The sequence below is a fragment of the Coenobita brevimanus genome, chromosome 46 (assembly GCF_032717465.1).
Source record: "Coenobita brevimanus isolate Jiangsu-jjx chromosome 46, ASM3271746v2, whole genome shotgun sequence".
NCBI lineage: Eukaryota > Metazoa > Arthropoda > Malacostraca > Decapoda > Coenobitidae > Coenobita > Coenobita brevimanus.
In genome coordinates, this window is record NC_136999.1 from 52721779 (window position 1) to 52741841 (window position 20063).

The 20063-nt window shown below is 40.3% G+C and overlaps 1 protein-coding gene and 1 pseudogene across 1 annotated transcript in view; one reads left to right on the top strand and one right to left on the bottom strand.

Moving 5' to 3' along the window:
- The first annotated feature begins 2625 nt into the window (after positions 1-2625).
- Positions 2626-20063, top strand: part of LOC145398731 (protein turtle homolog A-like) — a 91831-nt gene continuing 74393 nt past the window's right edge. The window contains exons 1-2 of the mRNA XM_080271528.1: positions 2626-2698; positions 15903-16022. Of these exons, the coding sequence (XP_080127654.1) occupies positions 2626-2698; positions 15903-16022 (193 nt within the window). The remainder of the gene's footprint in view (positions 2699-15902; positions 16023-20063) is intronic.
- Positions 17976-18094, bottom strand: LOC145398887 (5S ribosomal RNA; annotated as a pseudogene).

Consider the following 20063-nt stretch of genomic DNA (forward strand, 5'->3'; position numbering starts at 1 on the left):
ATTGCATTTCAGGGGGAAGGTGAGGTTATTGAGCTGAAGCCTACGAAAGCCTAAGGACCGACAAGCCATATTTAACTATACACTGATGATGAATTGATGGCCTGGAAGACGTGTATGTATCGTAGGTCCGTAACAACTCTTTCTTCGCGATTTATTTTTGGATACGGGCGGTGAATATCCCTTAGTACGTTTTTTATGCAGAGTTTGGCGATATCGGAAGGATTTACGTAACACAAAGGACAGTAAGGCGAAGTAATCAAAATAAATCGCTTAGGAAAAGGTGTTAGGGAGTTTCCTCAACCGACGGGAATACAAGCTTAAGTGGGAAAAGAAGCTCCGTGACACAATTTCTTTAGCGATTTATTGTGCACATTACGAGTACACATAAATATCCTTTTGATGTCACTAATAGTTATTACGTCGATATTAAAATTACATAAACAGCTTAGAAGAAAATGTTCAGGTGTAATATGCAAACTAAATCGCTTAGGATGAGGTGTTACGGAGCCTCCTATGCCATTCTGACTACGGACCGGAAACTGGGACAATACCTGAGTGTTTTCCTTGTCAGTTACGTTTAGGTTAGTCTCAGGTGATGGCCACGTGTAGTTAAACTGGAGAGTCACTTTCACTAGTAACCAAGGACACTCAATGCTACTTAATAATCAAGGCTCATCCAATTTCATCCAAACACGACTTCGCAAAATTTGATTCTCCATCATCTAGACAAATTCTTCTGTCCCCTTCCTCTCTTCCTACTTTCACGGTAAGCCCCACATTTTTGCTATTTTCTTCGCACACACACACACACACACACACACACACACACACACACACACACACACACACACACACACACACACACACACACACACACACACACACACACACACACACACTAGAGAGCCTCCTTAGCTGATGAAATCACGTCCTCATGGTCCGTATCCACATAAATACATGTCAGTCCCTTGTAACTCAGATTTTGATTTGCAGGAACGGCAGAGGCTAATGGAAGTTTCTGCATTCTCCTCTCCTTCTTCTTCCTGGGAAAACAAACAAATCACAGTTAAGACAGGGAGTTGATCGTGTGTTGTGGATCTGCGCCCAGGTAAGCCAGGGTCAGAGCCAGACCTTACTCAGTGCCTCGTCAGCCTCGCGAGGGGAAGGATACTTGCCGACCTGCTCCCTTCCCGCGTTGCCATCTCGCCACTGTGTTGATTCGAAAACCAGTTATTAAGATACACTTGAATATTATAAATGTAAACATGGTCTTAAGTATTAGATGCTATAGATGCAGCTGAGATTGTATGCTGTTTTGGCGTTAGGAGAAACATCGCTTAACAATGAATACACAGCTAAGCATCAGAAACTGTCAAGATCTTTTGAAAACAGCGTCTACTTGAGTACTTCAACCCTCCTTCATTGATTTGCCAGTAATGTATATTAAAATGAACGTTGTGAAATATTAATACAAGGACTTGATGATAACCGAAGTGATTATTTCTACAACTTGGTAAGAGACGAAAGGAAGAAATGGGTATGAAGATGATGAAGAAGAGACGTATAGAAAGATAGTGTTTAAGAAAAAAAATGTGTGAGAAAAATTATGAAGGGTGATAGCTTCAGGTGAATAATAAATGATAATCTCATAATAATAATAATAATAATAATAATAATAATAATAGTAATGATGATGATGATGATGATAATGACAATGATAAGGAGAGATAAAGACGAATAATAATAACGTTATAGGAAGAATAGCTCAACAATGTTTTTTTTTTTTTCTGCAAGTATGAAAAGGCAAGGAGAAAAAATTGTAAAAGAGTTATGAATTAGAAGTAAATGGCAGAGATGCAAAAGTAAAGATATTCCTTCAGTGTAATATCAGAATAACAATACATGAAATAACACCCCAAAATTTAATCAGAATGGAATAAAAAAAACAGTGTACAGTAGATAATATTAAAACACATAAAAACAGACATACGGAAAATGAGAGTGAAAAATATACCATTAAACGAGTGCAGTGGTGAAGGAGGTGGAGGATGTAGTAATTGTGGTAACAGTGTGTGTGGTTATAGTGGAAGTAGTGGTAGCTTTGGCTGTGGTGGTGGTGGTGGTAGATCTATTAGTGGTATGTGTGGTGGTGGTAGATTTAGTGGTATATATGAAGGTGGTGGTGCACGTAAGAATAGATGTAATATTCGGTGTGGTGAAAGGTATAGTACTGATGGTAGATTGAATAGTAGACTTAGCATTAGTGATATTGGTAGATGTAATGATGATGATGGTGAAAACATTACTAAATACAGTAGTGATGATACATGTAACAAAGGTGCACATAGTGGTAGTTGGAGATGTAGTAGTAATAGACGTGATAAAGGTAGATGCATAGATAACGATGGGATATATAGTAGTATTTATGGTAGCAGTGTTAGTTACAGTGGTGCTGGGGTAAAAAATAGTAGTAGTTATAGTGAAAGTGTTAGTTGTGGTAGTGGTAGTTATAGTGATGGTGGTAGGGGTGGTAGTTATAGTGATGGTGGTAGGGGTGGTAGTTATAGTGATGGCGGTAGGGGTAGTAGTTACAGTGATGGTAGGGGTGTCAACAGCATCACAGTTATGGTGTTGATGCTGATGCTGATGGTCACAAAAACACAAGCCATCTATACAACACCTGCCCACACGGAAGACGGTGAGTTTTTTTCATCACGTTTTTTTAGATATATTCCTCTACAGTAAATGGTTCTTAAAATAAGCTACGCGAATCTCCAGTGGTAGGCAGATGCGTTTTAGGGGTTACACTGAAGGTTGACGGATTAACATACTAATCTTACGAGACTTAATGAGATGGTGTTGAGAATTATGGATCAAGCTTCCACAAACCATGCACGTCCTTCACAGTAAATTTTAAAACCGGTTGGGGCAGAGTGTCAGTATTTTCTTCATAAATTTTCGATCATTTCAGCAACTTTACAAGAGCCTGTGAAGTCTCATTCTATACTGAACTAACGTTAATGTGGTTCTGGTCTATAATCAGTGTCTTAGCAGTGATGTAACGTGTCGATAATTTGACAGTTCAAGGAGCACCTGTTGAGGAAAACTTTGACAGCAGCCGGTGTGATCTGTTTTTAATTTTCTTGATTTATTTATTAACTTATTTACATACATATTTATTTATCTATTTATTTATTATTCTGCGATTTGCTATAGAGGGTGATAATTCTTGCATTATAATAAAGAATTATTTCACAACAAGTAAATGGGTGATCTCTTCCTGCGTGTTTTCTAAAGATTTACCTCACAACGGTACGTGAGAGAGAGAGAGAGAGAGAGAGAGAGAGAGAGAGAGAGAGAGAGAGAGAGAGAGAGAGAGAGAGGTATAATTATTCTGTATATTCGGTGTACCAAAGCAAAGATCTTATATATCTGAGTGCTGTGTCATAGCGGAGACAGGGCCTGGGACGGAAGGGCTTTGATGCTACGTGGCAGGATATGTGACTCACTTCCCTGGGAATTCCAATCATTGTTTCTCGCGCGTGTATTTGCTGTTCCTGTTAATGGGGACTCAAATAATGGTTTCTCTTGCGTGTAATTGCTATTCCTGTTAATGGGTACTCAAATCATGGTTTCACGGGCATCTGTTTTTCTGTTCCTGTTAGTGGACCTCGTCTCTACCATGACGGTGAGGTAACAGCCATCAGCAATGATTTGCGAGAATGGCAGTGAAATACAAAGCCTTCCAGTAACCCTCCCATGGTCGGAATAAATCAAGCAAGAGGATTTTGTTTTGCTGGGAGTACAACAAGCCTAAAGGAGTCCATACAGATGCTGTGTTGAAAAAATACGGACAATGATACGATTTGTGAGGAAAAAGGGATTCAAAACTGTCAAGTATTCTCGCTCAATATAACATTTGAAGGCGTAGTATTTTTTCCTTTAGCGCCCAGGGAGATGCGAAGGAAATATTGAGTTAATTAAAATGCTGTTTGGACCACCTCGCCTCTGTGTAGCATATATTATACATTCTTGACATCTCCAGACAATTTATTTATCTTGGGAAATACTCCTCGAACTACAGAAATTAAATAAAGCCTTCATTAATCTCTTCAGTACTGTACAAGATTGAATTCCTAAGTTGATTTCAAGCGTGTGTAATCAGCAAGAATAAAAAAGAAAAAACTCAAGAAACGGCTTAAGCTGATAATAAAACAGAAGCTGATATAGATAATGCAGGGAGTGAGATAAATGACGAAAGGAACAGAATAAATCAAAGAGTTATTTAAAGGCCAACAGAGATTAATTGGAGTGTAAACAAAATTATGTGGAAGGAAATTAAGAGAGCATCACAATAGAACACAGCTGGTATGGCGGGCGAATCTCAACTCCCTCATGGTCCGAACAACTCTATCATTCCAACCAAAGCCACATTATTTCTATTCAGCTGAGAGTGAGTTTATAAGTAGCTTTGTGATTTAATGCTGTCACCACCAACCGCAGTATTTTGATCCTGCTAACGCCAGACGATTTAATTTAACGATGACTTATATGAGCCCGGGTGTGTTGATAGTCACCATTAACTCTTTCATGAACAAGGCAACTCTTTAGAATGAAGATGATCCACTGTGACAAGTGGAAATATTGGGTGAGAGAGACACAGGCTGGAGCTTGAATTCTTATTTTCTCTGACGTTTCGGGCGACAAAGAACTAAAAAAAAAAAAGGATGCTTTCTTTGTTGACCGAAATGTAAAAGAAAATAAAGAATTCAAGCTCTAGTCTGTCTCTCTCTCCCACCAACACGGAAACTCTATTTTTTCCAGTTAACATCAGATGATTTTATTTATCAGAATGTGAGCCAAAGGAGCCTGAGTATGTTAACCTTATCACTGTGCTGAGGCCTCACTCCCTTTACTTTATTTATCTTGCTACATCGAGGCAATTTTATTCAGTTTATGAAAGCCTTCTCATACTGAAGAAGTTAATGTAGGTCGATTCTAATCCCCCCAGTCAGAATGTGTCTCGTGAGCTGAATAACATCGTCTTGTGTTGTTAAGAATAACGTAAAATGTGTTACTAATAGAACTGATCACGAATATTCAACTCAGAACAAAGTATATATAGACAGAGATTCCCGAGCGACAGAGTAAGATTCTGGGACCCGTAATGGTTTAAATCCTAGGAATTTTGGGGTTTATTGCTCACGTAATGCCACTCAGGGTCAAGCGAGGCTGGTCACCTTCGCCTTAAATGTCAGGACGATGTCTCCAAATGCCAGCTACTATGCTCCTGATGGGACAAGAAATTATTAACAAATGGAAAGCAAGATTTTTTTTTTTTTTTACCCGCAGTTGATCAGAAACCAAGTAGATGTAATACTGTATTTCTATTTGGGTGTTGGAGAGGGACGCATTTACATGATGGTGCAGATAGAAATGGGTGGCTTCTCTTCCTGGTTAAGCAATCGACCCTCAACTCCCTCCTTATCCCCCGAAAGGAAGATGGTGGACTGCAGGAGAAGGGCAACTTAAGCCTGCAGTTAACGGGGTTCACATTCAGATGAGCCTGAGGTTGCAACTACAACTACTCTCACTGCAGGCTGTGTCCCCCTCCTCCTCTCGTCGTTCGCAAATCACACTCTCCTTCCTCACATATAGTCTTCATCCTTCCTTCCCTCTTACCCTTCCTTTCACTCCTCCATCCTGTCCTTCATTTCTTACTCATTACCCTACATCTTCCTTCCACGTCTCTCTACATCTTCCTTCCGCGTCTCCCTTCCTCTCCTAAATCCTCCCCTTCGCCTCACTCTTCATCTCCTCCGTCAATTCTTTTTTCCTTCTACTTTGCCTTCCCCTCCTCCACTTTCCCCGTCCCTTTCCTCTTCCGTCACACCCCACAGTCTTCTCCCTCTACACTGTTTCCTCCTTTATGTCCATCCTTCCTTCATGCTCTCCTTCCTCTCCTCCATCCTTCTCTCCTTTCACCTATCTTTCTCTCCTACCCCTCCATTCTCCCGGCACCTTCCTTCCTCCCTCAGACCTCACATTCTCTACCTCCTTCATCCCTTCTCTCCTTCTTAATCTCTTCCCACCTTCTCTGTCTCCTATGCCTTTTCCTTCCTCTCCTCCACTTTGCCTCCCCTTCTCCTCCTCCCACATACCTCACTTCCAGCCTTCCACCTTGTCTTCATCCTTCCCTCCACCTCACGCTTCCACTCCTCGATCCCTCGCTCCACCTCGCCCTTCCTTCCTCCATTCTCTCCGCTCATTCCCGTCTCTCTTCCCTCACACCTCACACCTCACACTCCCTGCCAGCCTCTTGTCTCCCTGCCTGCCTTCCTGCCTTTCAGACGTATATTACAGTCTTACGCCTCAGTATTTTAGCGCCCCCCCCCCCGCGCTCTCTCTCTCTCTCTCTCTCCCCCAATATAACCCACTTTCAGGAGACGGCTGAGTTGAGGGAAGGGGCTTTGAGAGAGGAAGCCAGGGAAAGTGAGTGAGAGAGAGAGAGAGAGAGAGAGAGAGAGAGAGAGAGAGAGAGAGCAGGGGGGAATGAGGGAGGGATGGTGGAGGAGAGAGAACAATGAAAATATTTGATGCTCGGGGGAAGGAAAGAACTAAGAATAAGAGGAAAGGAGAGAGAAGTGGAAAAGAAACCAGCATATGTATCACCTCTAAACATATATAATCCTGAACCATTGTATTGGGCACAGAAACTGCCTTTAACTCAGTCACTACACTGAAGTATTATATATATTTGTCAATATTACCTCCCGATAATTTTGCTCTCCTTAGGAAAGACCTACGATGCTGAAGGGTTTATGAAGGCTGTATCTAACGCTTTCCAGTTTGAAAAGTTACTCCCAAGCAGAACAGAAGAGTTTTGGTACTCGTAAATCCCAAATAGACTGACATACTGTATCATACGTCATCACAGTGAAGGTGTTGAACATGATGGCCTCCTTATGACATGTGTTTTGTTACGTTTCCACGGGCACTTCCCTGTTCTACTTACACACGGACGTCATTTACTCTTTTACTCTATTTCCCTTGACCTACTTGTTGTTGTTGCTGTTGAGTAACCCCTGGCTGTCTGCCCAAGTAGATTAATTAATTGCAGGCAAGCAACCATCCCTATAGGGCCATACCTTGCAGTAAACTGAAGTTCCCTGCGGCGGACAGCTCCTCGCCACGGCGAGGCGCCGGGGAATAATGTTGAAGTTTGGTTTCTGGATGAACGCCGCATCAGCGTCTCTCCACCAAGTTAACAGGGCGCACAGCAGCAGGCTCCACATTTCTCCGTTATTTAGCTATATGGTTATCATCCAGCGTTCTAAATTGTTTTCTGGATTACAGGAAATCATTAGGCTTGTCACTCAGTGTAGAGTCACCTGAACTGGAATGAAGACAGAATGGATGACAGAAATAGGACGAGAGGAGGGCAGGCACAGAAAAGAATAATAAAAGTGAAGGAAGAAGCAAGCAGCATACATCAAATGAATGGATGATGGTCACCACTCACCACCTCCGTATTCCCCGGAACTAAAGGCTATATTTTTATGGCTGGGACAACACTAGCATTCTGATCTAGTTAACACCAGACCATCTTATTGTGCTGAGAGATGGTCCTACGAGTCTGAGTTGTCAGTCCTGGTCCTCGTAACCCTCTCGTGGTGGGGAATATGCTAGTGTTTTTTGTGTGCCAGCACCAGACGAATATCATAAACTGGGAATAAATGACAGGAGACACAGTGTTAACGACATCACCGGGTTTGGAGTAACTTTGGCTTTCACGTAAGTTCAATTTTTTTGGCATGTAGCTAGTAATGAATATCTCTTCTCAACATCAGTACCGGTACTCAGAAATGTTCTCTGAGTGTCAAGACCCTTCTGTATATCACCGTATGCCTAAAACATAAGTTTCCCATTGCGTTAGCGCAATTATTTAAACTGAGATGAAATATATGATAAGGACCGCAAGAAGTGTGAACGTACGAAGGCTTTTGTGACAGCAATACTGTTATACTCTAACGGCTGACACTGGCTTAAGCTTGGATTTAATCAGCAGGTGATAGTACACTGACCTCTTAAGTAATAACGACTTTGTCTTTCTGAATGGAACTTCCTGTGTGACCGCGTAGCCATCGAGAATTATGGTGCTGTGCGGTAGGTGTTTGGCGTGTTGCTAGTTAATGGCTCACTGTTCTCAGTGCATACTGTCAAAGCCAATGCAGCATGTTTTATCTTAACGATTATTTCAGCCTTGTAGGGAAGCTGAAACAAAGAATATAATTTGAGATAATCTATTAAAAAAAAAAAAAAAAAAACTCTTTGATCAAGGTTTGACGTTACGCATTTGCATGCAAAAAACGACCAGTTTATCTAAACAGTCTATACCTAGGTAAAAAAAACACGACCAGCAACAAAAATCGTACATTCCACACTGTAATATATATATATATATATATATATATATATATATATATATATATATATATATATATATATATATATATATATATATATATATGGAGCCTCTGTGGTACAGTGGTAAAGTGTGCGTTTTCGTACACTGAACAACGAGGGTTCGCGCCCCGCCAGGGTAATAAACTTTGGGAGTGTTCTTCATGCCCAATACTGCATTGGCGGACACAAGGGGTGCTGTGGTTGAACCAGTGTCGCTTACTATAAAGCATGCTTGCACCCAGTCGGCTTGCGCGGGCCGATTACACTTAGTTCACAGACTACACACACATCCAAAGCCACTCCAACACCACAGTTACACTTACAAGCACTTCTCACCCTACATACAATCTCTGCTAGACAGCCTAAGCCACTTGGTAGAGAAATATTGGCTGTATCGTCCCGACTTCGGTCGGGATAGGCCGGTCCTGCAGTGGATACTCAATCGGCTGATGATGTTATATATATATATATATATATATATATATATATATATATATATATCTTTAAATGCTGGAGCATATTTCTGTTCCTATCTCAAGGATGTATTTTACTTTTAAACCAGTGATACAGACACTGTTTAATCTTTTCCTAAAACGTGTGCTTCTTTTAAATCTAATTAACAAAGCACAGATATATCCCCAGTACAAATCTGTGGTGCTTGAGAGGAGTAGCCTTCGGGTGGTGGCACCAATATAACCGCGGTACGGTTATACAAAGGTCCCTCACCTTCCCTCCCTATCCTTAAAAGAAAGATGGGGCACAGACTGCAGGACAAGAGTAACTTTAGCTGTAGTCCAGTAGGTTCACATTCAGATGATTATGGAGCCACAACAACAACAACCACAACGAAAACAACAAGAACAATAACAACAAATGACGTCATGGTGGTGAACGGGTAAGCTTACTAATCCTGCACTAATTAAATGAATGAGGGATCTCCATTAGAGTAAGGCAATGTATACACAGGTGTACATCAACGTTAGCAGGTGGCCGGTGCGCTGAGGGCTAGGGGGAAAAAAAGGCCTTGCAATCACTAACGCACACACACACACACACACACACACACACACACACACACACACACTCTCTCTCTCTCTCTCTCTCTCTCTCTCTCTCGCCTCACCACTTCCCCTCCGTGCATAAATCTCCGTAGCGTCACTGGAGCCGATGCAAAATATCTGTTGGGTATTTCAACAACGTCCTTACAACCACCAACACGACACTCAAACTGATACATGTGCTATACCCTTTTTATTTTGACTTGGCTTAAAATTAACACCTCTTCATCTTGAATGCTGACATACAGGATATTAACACATGAACAAAGCGCTAGTCACGAAGAAGTGCAATGGCAAGGATTGGGAGCTTGTTATCGAGCTACGGGATGTGAGCTGCAAAAAGACGAAAATCTCCGCCAAAGTGAATGAACTATATCAGTAGAGGAGGGAATATGCCCATCCATTCATTATCCACACCTTTATTGATCCACCTGAAGCATAGGGGCCCGGGGCTAGTTTATCTGGCCAAGTGAAAGGCAATACATACGGTAAATTCTTGATAACTGTAAGCTGAGATTTCTACAAACATTTCGTGGAAAAACAAATCATCAGTAGGATAATGGCTTTTGTATTTCTTACTACGGCCAGAAGAGTTTACGGAACCTAAAGAGGACATTTAACAGTGAAGGGTTAATGACGGCTATACTGAAACCTTCCAGTAAAATAAATATCCCCGAAGTTGAATGAAATACTCCTGTCATTGAAAACAAAAGAAAACGAAACAGTAAGGCACCGTGCTGAAGGGTTGATTGAAGCATAAGTCCAATCCATCCAGTCAGATTAATCCCCCACAACCCGCTGAACTAACATGAAGACGTCCTCGGTCTCGATGGGTTAAGTAGTTCAGATGAAGGTGTACAAAATCTCCCATGAACAAAACTAAATGTTACTGTAATGGTGTAGCTTTTGTTGCAGGTGTAGACGGTCACTGTTCTTCCTCTAAACCACCATCAGTAGCTGTGGTCCTGTGTCCTGTGCATTCACCTACACTTTTCATGTTATTCAGCAGTGACATACTGAGCTGTACGTCTTGGGTCGTATTCTAAGTGGTGTGGGAGATTCTGTAAAGCCTCTGCCTCAGCGATTTCTCCTCCATGTTACACCTTGATGCTCTCTCGTATTCTTCTCACGCCCTAGGTTGCTATCAAACGATATAAATAGCATACAAGAGAAGGTATAATATATAAGATAAATCAGTAAAGGACAGGTGTTAGAATGCCTCCTACGTCACTGAGAATACTATCCTTAGCTCTATCCACACATACGCTGATAACTCCTCCCTTCACTTTTTCACTATCTTCTTACAGAGGCCATCACAACAGTTCCAGGTGCAATCAGGTAGAGACTTTGGCACAATTAACATCTGATTTATCGCTTATTTCTCAATGGATAAAAATCAAGTTTCCCATAATGCTTCAGAAACTCAGTCTGTCATCTCTCATCTTGGCAAAACACTCCGCTAGTCCTTCGCCTTACGTTCAACAACACAGTTCATCTCATAACATCCCTAACGTCTTTTTCTCAGTGATCTCCTTGGAAAGTTCCCATTATTTTTCTTACCAAAGCAGCGTTGCAGAGAAACTTGGAATTGGTTTTATCTGAGTTCAGTTGTCTTTCTGAAGGACAAAATTTGCAGCTTCTCAGCCCCGCGATCTTTGTTTTTACCATAAAAGAAATTTAAGTCACTATCCAGCGAAGCTCCCAACCTGCATTATTTCCTCTTTACAAACTTTGCTCTCAGAGACTGTCTTCGGTGGCCGTCTGATGCAGTTATCCTCTCTCTCCCTCTGCAAGTTCTAATACCAGTGATTCGAAACCTGTTTCACTTCTTCACACATGTTGTAATTTATACACTCATCATCTCATGGCAGCATCTACTGTATTCTCTTCTAGTATCGATGTTTCTACTTTCTTTCATTCGTTCGTTTTATATTTATTTATTTATTTTTTTCTTTTTTTGTCCGACCTGGAGCGCAGAAGGCTGGGTCTAGACTTTTTTTGGGTGTGATATTTAAGGCAGACTCGCTTCCCTCCGAGATTCATTACGTGAGCAAAAATCCCCAACCAACCCTCGGACACAAACCCTAATAGGCCACAACCGCTTGGAGCGCCTGAACCCACTAGACCAACAGGAATGAAAATAGCAGCACGAAATAAAAAGTAAGTGTCGGCAGAAAAGGTGTTTTAATAACGTGTCAGGTGTGGGCGTCCGTGCTGAAGGAAGGTAAAATAGAGTGTGTATATTGGTGGCGTAAATAAAAATATAAGAGGGGTGCATGAGAATGGCGGTGGTGGCAGTGAATATTGCATGGAATACGCCGGTTGGTGAGGCATCTGTGCATCAACAACGAACACCATATATCGGGACCTTGAACAGTGAATGTATAAAACTGCACACTGAATAAGACTGAAGGATATTGAGCTGAAAAATATGTAAAGATACTGCTTAGTGAATAATACTGGTCACTGATTATTGTATGCAGTGTGCTAGATGGTGAAGGATCAATACATCAGCAAAGAGCATTACAAGCCAGAACTTTGAACAGCGAGTGTATGATGCTGCACACCGAATGATAGTGAAAAATTTTGTGCACTGAATAACAGCGAACAGTACAGTCTATGGTGAACTTATGCACATCATTAGAAAACTTATTGAAAACCATTACCCGTTAAGTGTTACGTAAGTGACTTTTCTAAGAATTCACCACCATATTCCTAAAAAGACAAAAGACAAAAAAAAAAAGTAACTGAGCATCCGAACCGCGCTATTTTGGAAACTATTAAGGCCAAAGAGGACCTGTCTACATCGATGGAAAGTTAAATTACCAACATGGGGGCATGTTCACTGGCTCGAACACTTTAACTGGGGATGCCTATAACTTTATGTATTTTATTCCTGCTAACTCCAGACATTTTTTTCTAAGACACACGATATTCCCAACTGGATAGGGGTTAAACGTAGCTTTCATTAACTACTTTTTACTAATGAAGATTTTTTTTTCCGAAGCTGAATAAAATAATCTGATGGCAACCTGAGTGAAATAAAAAAGACGCCATCATGTTGAAAGGGATTAATTTTGATTCAGGTTTGTGAAGATAAATTAACCATTCATCTCAGCTGTGTTCTCTCATGGTTAACCGCTTCACCACGATGTTTTGTGCTAGTGTTTTTTCCATCTCCATTTAATTTATCGTAGGAGACATTTCTCGAACTGTCTGTATATCCTGCTTCCTATGATCTCCAGTCTTTCAAACGCAGTGTGTCTAGGCATCTCAAAATGAACCGACCTTGAATTTGGCTCTCTGTTGTATTGTTTTTGTTTTTTCTTGGAAGGGACGGTTTGCGGCCTCCTGGCCTTTGGTTCCTCCTTCCTTGAATACAAAAATACAAAAATATACAGCCTTCTTTACTGCCTACGTTCTATTTCAGTCTCTAATTCTTGTCACCACGGGATTTTACTAAATTTGGGACAGACATTTAATAGTGGGGGGGAGGGAGGTTACTGAAAGTCATATCTAACCCCACCGTTTCTAGAAGTCACCCATAACGGGAGGAAAATGCCTGGTAATAGAAAGAATAAAGTACAAAACAGATCACCGGACTGAAGGGGTATATGGACCCAGGGGCCAATCACGGCCAAATGGTCTTGAATATAAAAGATGGATTTTTTCTTTTCTTTCTCCTTTTCCTTTCTTTCTTTCTTTTTTTTTTTTTTTTTTTTTTTAGTCGTACAATACCACCAGGAGCCAGACTGACGTATAGACCTTGCAGTCATTTCCCTCTCTCAACTCTGATTTGTTTTTTGTGGGAGAAACAAAAGACGGGAACATTCTACACTCTTCTCTCTTTGTATTTCCTAAAAAAAGAAAGAAGAGGAAAGTAAAAAATCCTACTTTCAAGACAGTTTTCCTCCATGATTATTTGCAGGAAGGAATAGGAAACAAATATGCTGAATTATTTTATGTCCTTTGTTGTTCCTGCAAATCAAAATCTTCATAATCAAAGGGAATCGATAGTAAGTAAATATTTTGTGAATCCCACCCCAGGATGGTACGTCCCTTACATACCCGTAACTCCCTCATTACCAGCACGATTCGTATTTCTTACCTTTTTTTTCCTTTGATTTCTTTTATTTATTTACATTTGTATGAATTTATTTAAATATTTTGCTATCACGAGACGGTTTATCCAACATAGGGAAATTTCCAGAATTGTTGAAGTAATTTTATGAAACATTCACGAGGTGACGGGTTTTTCGATCTATGTCTGACTCCAGAGGATTTCACATTACTTTAGATTTTTTCAGGCAGGCGTCTTTTCTCAGCTGAATGAAACGTCTTGGCAACGGCTAGAGCAGAACATATACTTTAAGTTATCATTTGTCGATGAAGGATTCATTTCCAATATCGTTCTGTGTTATATGTTACTATATCCCAGTTATGTTGACATTATGACGAAATAAATAACATTCTGGAAAATGTTAAGGTGCAACAGGAAAAAATAGTATTATATCCAAGTTACTGATACAAACTATGTCGACATTAAAACCATATAAATAATATACCAGAGAATATTAATGTGTAATAGGCAAAAAAAAAAAAAAAAAAAAAAAAAAACTGTCCCAGTTATTGATGCACGCTATACCAACATTAAAGCAATACAAATGGAACCTTGAGTGAGAACACCATCACTATATCTCTTTTATACTAACTTGGCCCAAATTCTCGTCCTTTAACAGCTTATTTCACGTATCTCAATGGCATAAAAAGACACTGCCACGGCTCGACCCCTTCCCATAACACTGTTTCGTGACTAACAATATAATCTAGTGTAAATCATTATCACAACTCAGTATTCAAAGAGATATGACAATTTTAGGCCAAGTAAGAGTGAAACGAGTATAGTAACCCTTTCTCGGTGACGTAAACTTCAATTTTCCACTAGTGTCAGGCGATTATATTAAGCTGAGGATATCAAGCAAGGCCTCTGGACTGTAGGACCTCAAGTCTGGTCAACTTTGGTGGCTGTCCAACTCATTTTCCTTAGCGAATTATTGTGTATGCTCCATATTACACCCTTTGCACTCTACCTTGGTTTAAAACTGCCACCCCTTCCTATTCAGTGCTGAATTGTAATAAAAGATTAACACCTAGGAGAATATGTTGTTAGTCACGATGAAGTGTTCTGGAACGACTGCGGAGCCATAGTATTGTCTTATTCTGTCACTAAGCAATGTGAAAGAAGCTCTCAAGGGACCAAATATCTGGGCCAAGTTAAGGTGAAAAGGGTATAGTATGCTTCTGTATGCTATTCATCTCACCTGACAAGTATGACACCAGGAATGAAATGCTCTGGGATGCGATATTCGAACATACTTTTGATGGAGCCCCTGTCGTAACCATTATTATTATTATTATTATCATTATTATTATTATTATTATTGTTGTTGTTATTATTATTATTATTGTTATTATTATTATTATTACTACTATTATTATTATTATTATTATTATTATTTTCATTTTCATTTTAAAGAGAGAACTGGAGACATGGTAAATTTCAATTATTTCTTTCTTAGTCCATCCACCCATATCAGAAAACTGCTATGACGTGTCCTCTCGTAACCAGATTTTTTTTTTTTTTAATTAACGAAAGAACGCAAGACGGAAAAAATCTGATGCCACGACAGTTTTCCTCTCGTAGCCAGGATTTTTTTTTTTTTTTTAAGAAAGAACGCAAGACAGGGAAATATTCTAATGCCGTCGACCATCCGGGAAAAACCAGTCCGAAATACGACAGGTAACCCATTATAAATTCTTTTGTACATCCCACCTGTGGATTACCGTGACCTGGGTTCGTATCCTCGCTGGGTAAGGAGGCTCCCTAACACCTATTCCTCACCGATTTATTTTTGGATGCCGCTGGCTAATGTTTTGTACGATATTTATGCAGAGTATGGTGTTATTAGAATGACTTAGGTAACACAGAAAAGGACGGCAAGGTGTAATAAACAAAATAAATCGCGTAGGAAGAAGTGTTAGGGAGCTTCCTTAACGGACAAGAATACGTGCCTTAATGTAGACCCATTTTTTTTTTCTTTGTAAGCTAAGCAGGCTCCGTAGCACCTCTTCCTTAGCGATTTATTTTGCTTGTTATACTGTTACATTCGTTTGTATGCTACTTATCCCTAATATCTACACATGCGGCACAGATGGCACATAAGAGAGTATTAATTTGCCATATTGCAGGAACACACTGGTAACGAAAAAATGTTGCATAGCCTTCTTACCTAGCACCTGTACCTGAGCTATTCATTTCACACTGAGCACTGTTATCTTCCCTTGTATGCCACTTTAATCTGTTTAATATCAACACAGGTAACACAAATATAATCCCTACTAACACAGGTAACACAAATATAATCCCTACTAACACAGGTAACACAAATATAATCCCTACTAACACAGGTAACAAAAATATGATCCTTACTAACACAGGTAATAAAATATAATCCCTACTAACACAGGTAACACAAATATAATCCCAAACCTGGTATACGAGTATTATTCCAGTGCCGGTATTCTTATCTGTTGTGGAAACTCCCTAACAACTTTTCCTAAGCGATTTATTTTTCTTATTATACCTTACTCTCTTCTTCTGTATTACATAAATCATTCCAATATCATTATACTCTGCATACATAAAGTACAGAACGAATTACTCAGCCATATCCGAAAATAAATCGCTATGGTGGAGGTGTTAGGGAGATTCCGTAACCGACCAAATTAAGAGCCCAAGTGGTTTTAGAGATTTTCGTGGCACAATTTCCTTAGCAATTTATTCTGCAGATCATACCTCAGTATCATCCTGTATTTCAAAGCAACATAGAGAACGACCTAGACAATGCCAAAGTGTGACAGCCAAAATGAATCGCTTAGGAGGAGGTATTAGGAAGCTCCTGTCACAATCCAGGTATATGTATCGTGCAAAGGAAAATATGAGACTATTGTAATCATATTTTTATTGTGTGTGTGTGTGTGTGTGTGTGTGTGTGTGTGTGTGTTATTCCCCTTGCATATAGAGTGATGATCCATGCCTGTGACAAATCTCCGAGATGCGATATTTGACTGACGAAGCTGCGTGATAGTGCTAAGTGTGTTGTGGTCAGAGGGTGGGTTGTGTTGTGGTCAGAGGGTGGGTTGTGTTGTGGTCAGAGGGTGGGTTGTGTTGTGGTCAGAGGGTGGGTTGTGTTGTGGTCAGAGGGTGGGTTGTGTTGTGCTTAGAGGGTGGATTGTGTTGTGGTCAGAGGGTGGGTTGTGTTGTGGTTAAAAGGTGAATTGTGGCCAGATGAATTTTGACCAGACGGTGTGCTGTGGTCTGGTGTGCTGCGGCCATAAATTGTGTTGTGGCCAGCCTGCACCAATATACACATTTCCGTGCAAGAGTCGTAATTCCCGAGTGTTGTATCGCACTGCACCTTGGCAAAGACGATATTTTAGTTTTATCATCCAGGTTCTGTGCAAGTGAATCCCTCAGTGCAATAGCTTTTTTATTATGATTTTACTTCTTTATTTTTTGATGTGGGAGCATCTATAGGAGCGGCTCTGTCCGTCTGTCCCTCATTAGCGCGTATCGGATGTGAGGAGTTTCCATCCGGCTTGCGTGAAGCCACACCTTACCACACCACGCCATACCACATCATCCTCCCACACCACACCACATCACACCACACCACATCAGATTACCTTCCCACACCACACCAAGTCACCCTCCCACACCACACCACACCAAGTCACCTTCCCACACCACACCACACCACAACACACCAAATCACCCTCCCAGAGGGTCGATAATTGACTTTCACTAACCGTGTTTGTTTGGGTCCCACTTAACTCATTCAATCCTGTCACTTTATTTTTTTTTATTTTATTTTTTTGAGATTAAATTCTTATGCTTAGACTTCAGATCTCAAAGTGGAATGCATACTCCAGTTTTTTGCAATGAGTTCTGAAATAAATGATGAACACAGAACGTGTCTGGCCTTCCTGCATGGTTGCTGACTGCATTCTGTAATATGGGATGCAGGCTGATAGGTCATAACCACAGGTGTTCCATAAAAGATCGTCAAAAGTTAGAGGTCTGCATCATACTTCTCCATTTCAGGCTTAAGCATACAACCCCAATTCTTATTACATTTAGACTGTTTTACTCAGCATAGAAAAGGCCTCTTGTAACGAAAGGGGTGAATAATGGCGATGTGCAACCCCTCCAGTTAAAAAAATCGTCTCCAAAGCTAAAATCGTCTGGAGGTGACATAAATGAAATAATAAGTACTTCCATCCATCCATTGCCAGACGCCATTATCCCAAATGGGGTGGCCAAGGGCTTAGAGTTTATTTTTTTACAGGGAGGGGCACTAATCCTCCACCAACCCCACTTGACGTAGGGGATGCCAACAGCATCTGGTGTTCCCAGGCGGTCACCCATCCAAGTACTAGCCAGACCCAACGTTGCTTAACTTCGCTGATCGGATGGGAAGCGGTGTACTCAACGTGGCATGGTACTTCCCCGTGGTGAAAATGTTAACCGACTGAGTTCGTTGAGGTGTATTATTGGTTTAATCTTGCTCTCTCCTGGCAGTTGTATTCAGTCTTGTGGGATGCTTATGTGTTGAATGGAGAAATGAATATCTGATCTAAAAATGAGTGTTACTGGTACATCTGACTCCCGCAGTAAAAAAGGCCTCTACTTAGCTCAATAAACGACCTTGAAAACAACGAAAATAAAAACTAAAGAAATACGTCATCCTTGTGAAGACATTAAGTAATTTGCCCTGGGAAGCTATGAGCAAGCTACAAAAATATACCGGCGCCAGAGAAGGAGTATATCATATATTAAACTAACATAGTCTTTTGCAATTTTCTGCGCACAAACCACCGCATGTTTTTTTTTTTTTCCATCCCTTCAGCTACTGGACGTTTATATTTTTCAGTCAGCGACAACTTATTCTTTTTTTTTTTACCTGAATAAAATCGTCTGACGGTAGTAAGAATAACCTAAAGGAAATACTACATGCTGAAGAAATTAGTATTTATTTATAGTTTATTTTGTCAAATGTTTGGTGCCTGTTACTGGGTGATTCACAGCTCAGAGGCTTTTTTCTGTTTTATGTTGATAATTATGAATAGACTGAAGTGAAATTTGGTACGTATTGTCTTCAGTACTGTTTATACCCATTTTTGAAAAACTATCAAAGGCAATTTCCTTCACCATTTAAGTATAACTGAAGTCAGTGTTCCCTACCAAGAGTATTTTCAGTGCAAGTAGTCCTCTGAAATCGGCTGCAGTTTTATACCTTTACTATGATAGGTGCCTGGTGGTCTAGTGTTCTGAGGCGCCAGCTGGGGTACTGGCTTTGTACTACTATTCCATCCCCAACAGGCAACTACAGATTTCTCGACGGGACAGCACATTGCCACCTTCCCTTAATCGTTCTTCGTTGCAGTAGCCTAACCTCGGATCCCCACACCTGGCAGGCGGTAACTTGGGAAGAACTGTTGCTGTTTTTTATGAATTATTATGTTGCTGATCATACTAATTTGGCTTTCCTTTCATCGCGCTAGCCGAAGAAAGTAAGTATACCTCGCCTTATATGTCCTTTAGTGAAAGAAGAGTTTTGGTCAATAGTTGCTTTACACTGACATAAAGCCTTGTGAAGACCTAAAAAAGTTCTTGCTAAACTAATCGACAAGAATGAAATGGGATTAATTCTTGCTTCATTCGCTCGGTAACCCAGAAGTGCTATACATGCAAAATCTTGATGAGAGCTTCCCTAGTATATCAACAGTATTTATAATAGCTTGGAGTTTCTAGTTTTTAACCCCGAAAGTGTAAAGAAATTTCTGACCAGGACAGTAGAAGTGTAAAACATGCAAAAATTTACATCTCCCTCAGCTCATCAACAATACTCATTTAGGTTGGAATGTCTAAATCCGAACCTCCATATGTAAAGAAATTATTGTCCGGGTGAGCCCCTTGGTTCTTCAGTGTTAAGAATATTAACAATTAGTCTGTGTTCCTTCTCGAATCTTCTACCTCTTTGCTGTCATACTTTTTTTTTTTTTTTGTCTGAAAATATGCATGAATGTTTATATGTCCATATTCTGTAGTTTTTCTGAATGTTTTATCCACCAGCTTAAGTCAACCAAAAAATGTATGTGCATTCTTCAAGGGGTTGCACATAGACAGTAATCTCTATAATAACTTCCCAACCTTTGCCCTTCCCCCTACACACACACGCACAGTAAGAGCTTCATTAACTCCTAAAACAATACAGGATATAATCTGATATAGCCTATGCAACAGGGCTTTTTATTAAACAGTATTAGCCCATAGATTTAGGACTCTTCTTTAGTAAAACAATGACTATATATTATTAGAAGAAATACAAGGTGTCTCAGGGAATGATGTATTGACGTTAAGGTGGTCCCTAGGGCTTCTTTGAACTTACATCAGATTATAATCTGAATGGTGATATT